The sequence below is a fragment of the Homarus americanus genome, unplaced genomic scaffold, assembly GCF_018991925.1.
Source record: "Homarus americanus isolate GMGI-L3 unplaced genomic scaffold, GMGI_Hamer_2.0 scaffold31037, whole genome shotgun sequence".
Taxonomy (NCBI): domain Eukaryota; kingdom Metazoa; phylum Arthropoda; class Malacostraca; order Decapoda; family Nephropidae; genus Homarus; species Homarus americanus.
In genome coordinates, this window is record NW_024722227.1 from 26,431,322 (window position 1) to 26,442,914 (window position 11,593).

At 36.4% G+C, this 11,593-nt stretch overlaps 1 protein-coding gene across 1 annotated transcript in view; it reads left to right on the top strand.

Moving 5' to 3' along the window:
• LOC121862447 (apolipophorins-like) overlaps positions 1-10,416 on the top strand; it is a gene marked incomplete at its 5' end in the record, with an annotated part of 25,741 nt that extends 15,325 nt beyond the window's left edge. Inside the window, 3 exon segments of the mRNA XM_042360747.1 lie at positions 7,010-7,195; positions 9,803-9,965; positions 10,155-10,416. Coding sequence (XP_042216681.1) covers positions 7,010-7,195; positions 9,803-9,965; positions 10,155-10,401 — 596 coding nt within the window.
• Between the last annotated feature and the right edge of the window lie 1,177 nt (positions 10,417-11,593).

An 11,593-nucleotide genomic window follows, 5' to 3' on the forward strand; every position in this document is an offset into this window, starting at 1 on the left:
GTCACCTACCATGCCTCTGTGTCACCTACCATGCCTCTGTGTCACCTACCATGCCTCTGTGTCACCTACCATGCCTCTGTGTCACCTACCATGCCTCTGTGTCTCTACATACCTCTGTCTTTCACCATACCTGTCACCTACCATCCCATCTGTGTCACCTACCATAAATCTGTGTCACCCCTACCATGCCTCTGTCACCCCACCACTTGCCTCTGTCACCCTGCCCTCTGTGATACTTCCCCATGCCTGTAATCACCTACCATACCTCTGTGTCACCTACCATACCTCCGTGTCGCCTACCATACCTCCCTGTCACCTACCATACATCTGTGTCACCTACCATACCTCTGTGTCACCTACCATACATCTGTGTCACTAACCATACCTCTGTGTCACCTACCATACCTCTGTGTCACCTACCATACCTCTGTGTCACCTACCATACCTCTGTGTCACTTACCATACCTCTCTGTCACCTATCATACATCTGTGTCACCTACCATACCTCTGTGTCACCTATCATACCTCTGTGTCACCTACCATACCTCTGTGTCACCTACCATACCTCTGTGTCACCTACCATACCTCTGTGTCACCTACCATACCTCTGTGTCACCTAACATACCTCATACCTACCATACCTCTGCGTCACCTACCATACCTCTGCGTCACCTACCATACCTCTGCGTCACCTACCATACCTCTGTGTCACCTACCATACCTCTGCGTCACCTACCATGCCTCTGTGTCACCTACCATGCCTCTGTGTCACCTACCATACCTCTGTGTCACCTACCATACCTCTGTGTCACCTACCATGATGCTTCATTCTTCACCTACAGTGCTGTAAGTGTTACCTTTTTACAGTTAGTAATTACATGTACACATATATGGGTCAATATTTTTTTATTGTATTTTTGTAGGAGAGGAGAAGTGCCTCGATAAGTCGAGTTTGGGATAACTCGGCAAGGCTAGAGACCCATATGTGCCAAGTTATCGAGGGTAATATAAAACAAATTTAGAGGGTTAGGGACCGGCCACCCCCAAAAACTCCCATCTACCCTTGATATATCTCTGTACTGCACACTGTCAAGCAAGAAATTAAAGCAGATATATAAAGAAAGCATAATAAGCCTTAAATAAGCAATGTAAAGCATAAATATAGACTGTTATTTACCTGTGTTGTGGATGGTAGAGATGGTCTAGGGTGGCAAGTTCAAGTCTCTACCACTCTTTGTTGGTCCATCAACGCTCTTATTATGCCTTGTTACATCACATCAAACTGAGCACAAGAGGAGCTATCACTGGGTCGTTTAGGTTTGATTACATACACCAAGTCGGAAATAACGAAAAACACACATGGTAAGTGCAGAGAGGCTGGAGTGAGTCAGAGGCAGTGTGCAGAGCCCTCTTGTGGCAAGAATTCACACCATGCCACTGCCCTCCAAATTCAAAACAGCTCTGCCGCTCTTCTCCTGATTGTCGGATCTCCGAGGTTTCAACAAAACTTGGGTATTTCCCCGATATGTAATTGCGGGTTATGCGAATCTGCGGTTAATAGGACGTAGGTTTTCGGAGTATACCTGTAAAGTAAGATGTTGGAACTTATGTAATGTACAGTAGTACCCCGATTTACACGGTCAATTGAACCCTCAGGGTACAGCGGCAAGTGAAAACCGCGTAAAGTGAACAACAGAACATATGGGATTAATTCCAATAGAGACTGGCCCGACCCCCAAACTCCACTTTTTCCTACACAATACCTATGTTGTAGTAAAAATAACATCTATTTTTTATGATGGTATGCTCACACAATTAATATTTAAAAGAAATACAGTCGCCAGGTTAATGTCCATTCAAATAATGGACTCAAATCCCCCCCCCCCCTCTTCCCAGCTCACTAGCTCCTACCTCTCTGAGAAATGTTGGGTGAAAACACTAGATTTTAACGTTTAGTAATAAATAATACCTCAGACTAAAGTTAGGATAATATAATTGACATTTCTGGATTCCTTGCAGGTCAGGGAATATTTTGAATGTAAACTTCATATATTTTGCACAAAAGATAAAATATTTGCTTTGTGTAAACCAAGTTACTTTGTATTACATTAGATCTAAAATATTTATGTCTAATGCAAAATCCATGATGTTTATATTCAAAATGATCATCATATTGTAAGAATTCCAGCAATGTAAATTATATTCTGGCCGGGTTATTTGTATGAATTTTATGAGCTAAAACTTATATCTTTTATATCTTCAGTAAATAAACAAAGAAATATTCTTCAAGGACACGATCTGTCAATCAAAATACTCCGCCCTAGCTGGGTCGGTCCCTCCCTCCCTCCCTCCCTCCCTACCAGAGAAGCTTTGGGAGAAAATAGTATATTTACATTTTTAGTAATAAATAATAACTCGGACTAAAGTTAGGATAATATAATTGACATTTCTGGATTCCTTGCAGGTCAGGGAATACTTTGAATGTAAACTTCATATATTCTGCACAAAGGATAAAATATTTGCTTTGTGTAAACCAAATTATTACATTAGATCTAAAATTTGTATGTCTAATGCAAAATCCATGATGTTTATATTCAAAATGATCATCATATTGTAAGAATTCCAGCAATGTAAATTATATTCTGGCCGGGTAATTTGTATGAATTTTATGAGCTAAATAGAAAAAAAAAATTTATACTTCACCTCGTATATGAGTAGATGCACCGCGGAAAGTGAAAGTCCAGTTCTGGCAAGGTACCGCGTAAATGAGAAATCGCGGAAAGTGAAACCGTGTAAAGCGGGGTAATACTGCATATTTAATTTATAAATGTACTGTACTGTATTAAACTTTGTTTATAATTATGAAATTAAAATTGCTGGTATTTTATTATCTTACTCATGATAAATTTTTCAATGATCAGGCAAACCAAGCAAGACAGTTGGAGAGTATAAGTGATGCTGAAGATGTGAGCGAGTGTTCACAGTTGTTCCTCCATAGTACCAGTCCCCTCAGTGAGTGTTTACGCATAGTAGATCCGAGACCTTACTTCACACACTGTATTAATGGCCAGAGTCATCCAGCATTTACTGATGAAGATCTAAATTCTCCCTGTATTGCCGTATCTTCCTATCGCACCCAGTGTTGGTCTCGAGGAATTCAATTGCCAGAACTGGAGATGTGTAAACCTAGTAAGTAATTAAATGATTTATGGTTTTCACTTTTTAATTATTAACCTTTATGTTCCATTAATACTATATTTTTTCCAGTACTGTAAATCCTTTAACTTTACCTTTATTTTAAGAAACTTTAGTTTAGTTTTGAAATATTTTTAATGAGGTTTTAGAGAAAAGAAGATTGTGTAAAGATTTTTAATGAAAAATGTCCAGATAATCTCTATGATCACACACTGGTATTCTTAAAACATTCTTTCCATTGACAGACACTTGCAAAAAATTCTTTAGCAAAATTTGTATTCAAGAAAATTTCCTTCCCTCAGTGACATAAGAATTCTTCCTTTGAACAGGACAAATTACTGTAATTTGAATGAAATATTGGGACCATCCCTTCAAAAATTCTTCCACATTTTATTGTCCCCTATGTTCATTGAGTGTGCTGAATAATGATAAATAAGTTCTGCAAAGTCTCGTATAGTAACCATATTTCTATTAACATAATACACCGGTAATCCAATTTATTGTGGTAATATAAATAATATTAACAAATTTTTAAAACAGTTTCCTGCGTCCATTGCAATATTCATCCCATCAAAATGTCGCTAGTGTACTACATCACCACGTTCCTGTGATGTGCCCAACCATTGGTAAATATTAGTTTTATATCTACCACGGCATTTTGAAGTAAATTTATTATCAGAGAATGCAGCTGAATTTTTGTTCAATACTAAGCTGATAATTTTTTTTTTTTCCCGAGACAATATGTTGTATTTCTAGTTCAGTTTTCCCCTTTTCAATGATGATAATCATTTCTTGTGTAAATTATTTTGAGCAGTGGTTTAAGACAAAATTCTTAACCTAGACTCCTACTAGGCTATGTGCCATTGAAACATTAACAAGCCTTCCTAAACTTACCTATGTGTGGGTATGTAATCTATAGCCAGTATTATTTTGGCTGTGGGGCACAACCCCATGCATAGATAAGGTTTGTCATGGTTTGAGCTGGGCTCCATAATTTCAGGTTTTCTTGAGCACTGTACAAGCAAAAAAAAAAAGCACAAGAAGTGATTATCATCACTGAAAAGAAGAGAGAAAAGAACGGTTTCATCTTGGAAATTGGAAAAAGTTACCAGCCAAATATTTCCCAAATCTTATTATACTAAAATTTATCTCTGAACACCACAATGGGCATAAAATGAAAATGAACCCAGTGGTACGGTACATTATCCCAGAAGAGCCTTACAACTAATGTGTAAATGTGGTAAAAACTTGGGTTTATTTACAATTATGGGGTTCCAGTACATAAACTGTGGATGCAGTGCTTCTCGTGGAGGAAAAGGGCTACCAGCAGAGGATTTCAACTTTTTAGTGCAAAGAATTCTTTATGGATGGTGGAGGTGAGAGAAATTCCTCCGAATGGAAGTAATATTTGGCAGATGGAAGATCTTTTTTAATAATACCAGCTACAGACTGTAAGCAGACACATGATATGTACACAAATACACACAGTACAGTAAAGCCTCAAATAACGACGGTAATGTGTCCTCTAATATTGCAGTGTAAGGTGGATCATCGTATCGTGAATCATCAATTACCATTAAAATAAAGCGATAATAAGAATGTGTTCCCCAGTGTGATCTTTAATATCTTTTGTGTGGCTTTTTACCCTATTTTTTCCCCCCAAACAATACAATTAATGAAAAATGACAACTATATTCTTTAAAAGGTGTTTCTGAATGCACCTTATACAATATAAATCACTAATAATATGATCACACAAGCGGAGATGGGACACCATTGTTGTTGTCAGTGTTTACACCCATAATGTCAGTTATCCATCTGAAACTGAAGAAAATAAGACCCTGGTTGTTGCTGTAGTAAAATTAAGGTAAAAAAGCCGTTTTTTTTCTAAAAACCAGTTTTTATGATATAGCTCGGAATGCGACGCTTCAGCATGTTACCTAGGTATGTTAATTCCTAGCTAACTCGCCAGGCCAACACACAGGCAATTAAAACATTAATAATTACTTAATAAGTAATATTAGGAGGACACGTCACTACCTGGCATTTAATTGCACTTCTCAAAATCCCCTCCTTCACACCCCACCATACGCATCACGACCTTCATCTCTTGCCTGGCGATTCAGCTGTAAATACACACAAAGGAGAGCTCTGTGAATTTGTGTTGTATTTGCTGAAATACTAAGCTCCGCGAGGATTTTATATACGGTATTTGTACTTATTAGTACACAGTGATGAAGTAGAGTGACTTTTATTTTGTTATGTCTCAATTATTGTATTTGGGACAATTTCTTATACGATCTCTGGTCAGCATCATAGCGACCACAACACGTCTTTGTGAAGTCGTTTAGATCGTTGTGACTATTCCTTGCCTTTAAGTCGCTCAGTGAATATCGCTGCGCCCTCCCGGGCTCGTCTTCTCTAAAAGAGAATACTGTATGTGAATCTATCCATTTATATATACATATACAGTATATGTATACTGTTTACGGTTTTCTTTGTCCCAATTATTCACGTGCTAGTATGACTGCCATGACTGTCTCTCTCCCTACTCTTGTTCATTCACAAAAAACCTTTGGGCTTCCGCCCTCGGTTTTCTAATTGCTTTCAGCATAAAGGCCAGAGTTGAGTTTTTCTCTCCATAACTTTATTTTATTGATGTCCTCAGTAGCGGGTTCAGCCTTTGCAGGCGAACTTTAGCGAGGCTGCTAGACTTAGCGTTCCTTCCGGAATGTTGACCTTCCGGTCTTCCTAGCAATCTAGAGTTATGTTGAAATGGACTTTACATGCCAATGATGATGTGTGAGTTTTTACTCGATGACGAAGTCATCAGGTTCAACTTTGGTTTGAAGCTGTAGGGTCAACTCTGGTTGAAGCTGTAGTTTTCCATAAAGATGCTATAGCTGTTGCTGAAGCTGTTGCTGAAACTGTTACTGAACCTGTAGTTGTTGCTGAAGCTGCTGCTGAATTTGATTGTGTAGCTGAATCTGAAGTTGATGGTGTAGCTGAAGTTGATGGTTTAGTCCTTCTAATAGTAAAGCTGTCTAAAGAACCTTTCACAGCTGCTTTCTTTTCTCTTTATACATCTTTATGCTGAGGTCACATGATTTTTTCACGTCCCTGTTAATTTTAATGCTTCGTTCTGTTTATGGATCCACTTCAGAAAATAATATTATGTTCATGCTTGCTCCATATAATATCCTCAGACCTCTCACCTTTTTTCGTATTGTTTTAACACATTTAGTTTCTCGGCTAAGCTGATACACTTTCTTTTAGCTTTTGAACCAGCACTACCATCACCTGCTTTCTTGCTCATGCTGAATAGGGATGCAAAAATGCCGTAAGAAACCTGAAAGTTTTTCTCCTTTTCCTGTTCAGATGCCTGAAAACAAAGGGCCGGCCAGCTGCAACTGTTTATACTAGTTATGCTGGCGTTCCCACTCACAAGCCCGGCAGCCTCCGTGCTCAGGGCGTGTTTTTTTGTTTGCATACAGTAATACATATCAGGATTTAGTTATTATTTATATGAAAATTTAATTTAATTTAATTTTTTATTCTATTTTCATCGTAAATACAAAGAAAATAATGGTGTAAATTGAATTGGGTCCTAAATTAACCAGGGTCTTAAATATGAATCGTCGTAGTAGAACCGTTGTTATCAGAGGCTTTCCTGTACATCATAAATACTAAATCATGGATATTCTTAAAATGTTTCTGAAACAGTTTTGATGATTACAATTCACTTTGCATGAAAACTGATCAACCATGTTCCGATGTATTTTATTTTATATTCCTGTATAATAATGTTTTGCAGAGGCCAGTGGAAGTTGTGATATCTCTGGAGAGAAAGTGCCCAGTGGATGGAGACATACATACCAGGGTAAAACTAAAGGCTCAGCTGATGTTGCTCTCATATTTGAGTTGTCCATCTGTACAACAAACAAGGATATGCAAGATCTTTTTAAATCTATTGTTAACCAGCTAAAGAAGAGTCAGATACGTAAGTAATATACTGTACCTGTAGTTCATAGTCCATTTCTAATGCAGTGGAGTCATAATAATTTGCAAAATACAAATTCATGGATACCTCTTTTTTTTTAAGTTTTGCAGTTAAATATTTATTAATCATGGCCAAGTGCTGGCTGCTGCAGTGTTGTAGAAATATCTATTCAGTGCTCTAATGTGACCTAGAAATAAAGAAAATGTAATTTAAATATCATTTCAATGCTCTAATCTCATTTAGAAATAAAGAAAATATAATATAGAACAATAAATAAGAAAAATGAATAGTGGGAAGTGAATTGTGTGTTGGAGGTAGGGAGGGTGGCTGACCCCGCCCCATGGCCCCATTATGACAACAGTATACAACTTCAACTTACTGTAATTCCCATATTACTTAGGTTCATTTGGTGTTGAGTTAATCAAACATTATTATAAAATTATAAAAATCCCCTCCCCTCCCCCTCCACACCCAAAAAAATAACACACTCAACCCTAATTGAGTTGTTGTGTAGTACAGCATGCCCTTCAAATTTGCAGGGGTAAGGTTCTCAAAATGGCAGCGAATAACATTTGCTGACAGGGTGAGAGGGTAAAATTTTTACTTGTGTACAAAAAAAAGACAGTTTTTACAAATATGTATATTCCCTTTATGTATTTGCCCTTAGGACAATTATTTATTTTACCTGTATATATATATGTATATATATATATATATATATATATATATATATATATATATATATATATATATATATATATATATATATATATATATATATATATATATATATATATATATATATATATATATATATATAGGTAGGGTAGACTCAACATTTATAATACTACATTTATTTCTGATTATTTTTGTGAGAGGATTTCCCATTATATTTATTTGTATGTGTTTTGTGTGTGTGTCTACACACACACACACACACACACACACACACACATATATATATATATACAATACAGGTAAAGGAAATTACTGTCTCTAGAATGAATGGCTCCCTCTCCTGGCCGCAAAAATGCCAAAAACTTTAAAACTACCCACAGCAGTCTGGGTTTGTGGTATTCTGGCTAATGGAGATATTACTTATATTTTTGGACAAACATAACTTGTTTGATCTTTTTTTTGTGGGAGTTAATGAATAGCTTGTATATGCTTTAGGTTTATTACCCAGCATTGTAGCAAGTAAGGTCTTGAATGTATAAAGAGAAGACTTGTGTAATCCCTGAATAATTTGTACATTATCCAGTATTTTTAATTGAATAATAAGTGGAAAATTTTTTTACCAAGAAATAAATTTGACTAACTTGGTACAGTATTTGTATTATCGCTATTCCGAATATTCTATTCTTACACCTCTGTTTCGCTATCTGAAAGTGATATTTACTTATCCGAATGAAGATCCGATCAAAAATTAAATGTGACCTGGTAGTTAGCTGAGGTAACCATTTTGTCCCCAGATGCACAGGAATGTACTCTCACTCCAGGTATATGACAGTACCCCCCCTCCCCCCACATCCCCTCATCCTACAGTCACTCAGTAGTCATTGCAAGTGAAATGCTTTCTCTTTATATGTCTCTAGTCATCCCATCCCTTTGTGAAACTGTGCACAATGGTATCCAAGCATAGTGGTGATTCTTGTGCTACCATCACCAATGGATCCATAAACGTGTGGTATTTTATATTTTATTTATTTATTTTATTTTTTATTTTTTTATGGGGATTAGCCCACCTGGGCACAGGTCACCGACCCCCATCGGGGACTGGTGGGGAGGGGGTGATTGGACCATAAATAAATCCAAAAACGGAAGATTAAGAGTGAGAAATGTATTATACTGTATGTAGTGTTGTTAAAGTAAGATAAACAATTGAGAGCCTGCTCTTGCATGTAAATGAAGCAGAAAGTCAGTCAGATCAGCCATATGGCAGCAGGGTCTACCATTAGACAACACATTATGCTTCCAATTGAAACCTAGCTCGAGATAATCAAGCATCACAAGCAGGGAGAAAACCCAACGTGAGGTAATGCTCTCAGAGCCGTAAATAGATTCTGAGATACAGTAGTCCAGCTTCTGATCTCCTGGAAAACACTCTTACCTTTATAACTAAAACTATTTGTTCTGTTCTTTTTCAAATTATCTTTAGGTATAGGACCTCTTTAGCTCGATGATCCAGAAATGAAATTTTCATGAAAATGTAATAGTTATGGTATTCTTCTTTGTAATTAAGCAAAACCTCAGAAGTACATGTTCACAATCATAACCCCTGCATTTTTTTCTTTTCAATATTGATCAGCTTACTAGCCATTCAGGCAGTCAGTCTGTTGTACTTATAACTTTCATTGTCCAGGGTTAGTATTCTTTGTTAACAGATAAAATTAATCTTGAGAGCATATTTCTTCTCCAACCAACTCTAACCAAGAGGGAAGTTTTAGCCAAATATTGATGCTTTAGACATATAAGTATAGTGTCACTATTATCTTTAGTTTTCTCTTAACTTTAGTTTGAGGGGAATCGGTAATCAAAATATAATTTGTCAATTAATATTTTCTCTACAGTTTAATCGAAACAATAATTTATCCCATAATTTTTCAGGTGATGTCCGTTATGCTGTGGTGACAGGAACGGCAGAGACAACATCTTCGACAGGTTTTATTAGCAAAAGTGAGGCAGAGGTACATCTTAATACTTATGCTAGTGATGACTCCACCTCGACCACCAATGCTACATCTGTTGTCTCCACAGCCCAAAACCTTGAGTATGTTATAGAATTTTAAGATATGTTATCCCAGTAAGTTATGCTTCTCTGGGAACTTTCTAGCAGTAACTTAGCATTATTTTGTCGACACTTGAAGTATGTGAGAATGTTATGATAACTTGCAATAATGTGTGAAAGTTATTTCCTGCCTCATATTTTATATTTTCATAGGATGATTTTCTTTTTCAGATGGCGCCCAGGAGTTTCTCGTACAATAGTTCACCTAACTTGTCAAGCATGTGCTGAAGGCGAGGCCATAACTCAAGCTTTGCAAGCTAATGATGTAACATATCACCTTATTACCAAATTAAACATCATCATGGCAGGACCTAGGGCAAGGAGCCAAGCAATGGCTCGCAAGGTTTATGGCTTTGATGAAAAGTTTGTTTTTGGCGCAGGAGGTAATTATACAGTACCAATAATGATTATACAGTAGAACGTCGATATAACACGAGATACTTTCCAAGAGAGGTCGCTTTAAACCGAATTCGCACTAAATCAAAGTGTTGTTTCAATGGAGAGAAACAAAATACTAAAAAAACTGACAGTCTACCCAGATGCACCTCAGCCCATTTCCTAGAATAAACAAAACATTGTTTTTTGTAGTATTATGTTAAAAGAAACACTCATAAATCAACACAGCTAAAATTATGGAATGTGAAATGGTCTGTTTACTAGCGATCGGCTGATGGGAGGGGGGGGGTGAGGTGATATGTTTGACAGTTGATGCCAAGGTCTAGTGCTTATTTATTTATCTGTCCTAAGTTTTTTCTTATAAAATGTCACTGAACCAGCATGTTCTAATTCATTTTATTACAAAGGGCTAAAAATTTTATCGCTTGTGCAAAATATATGAAGTTTTTATTAAAATTATCTGCTGTCTTGCAAGGATTTCAGCAATGTAAATTACATTCTCCTAATTTAAGTCTGTGATATTATATAAGATAAAAAATGTAAGCCTATAACCACCCAATCTGCTGGGTGGTGACAGTTGGGGCCGTTTGACAGTTGGGGCCGAAGGTCTAGTGAAGTATTTATTTGTTTATTTATGTTCTTTAGATTTAGTTTTTGTTTATAAAATGTTACAGAAGTGGCCGGGGAGAATGTAATTTACATTACTGGATTTTTTATAAGATAGTGATTACAGTAGGTTCTCAAATTTTGCGAGTTTTTAATTTGATTTTTTTTATTTGGACACAAAAAACAACACTACACAATTTCAAATTTCGACGGCGGAAACTAGATTTTCGACAGGTTAGAGCGGCCCGCCAACGTTCAGACGTGCACAATTGTGAAAACAGAGTCATTTCTCATATGTACAAAAGATTCATTATTGTTTAATACTGAATGTCTTTTTGATTGAATTAATGTTTATGTGTGCAAAATGAACAATACAATTCATCATTAATACGTAGAATATTAAAACACACGAGTACACTAGATGGCATTGTTTTCGTTAATGTTTACAAAACCAGTGACTGGCTGGTTCTACATATAAAACTGAAGAAAATAAGACCCTGGTTGTAGCTGTTGTAAAATTAATGTAAAAAAATTATTATGGTTGTTTAAAGTAATGTTTTTAATGTTAATAAATGGAACAATAAAAGTAGCTAACCATTAATGGTAAA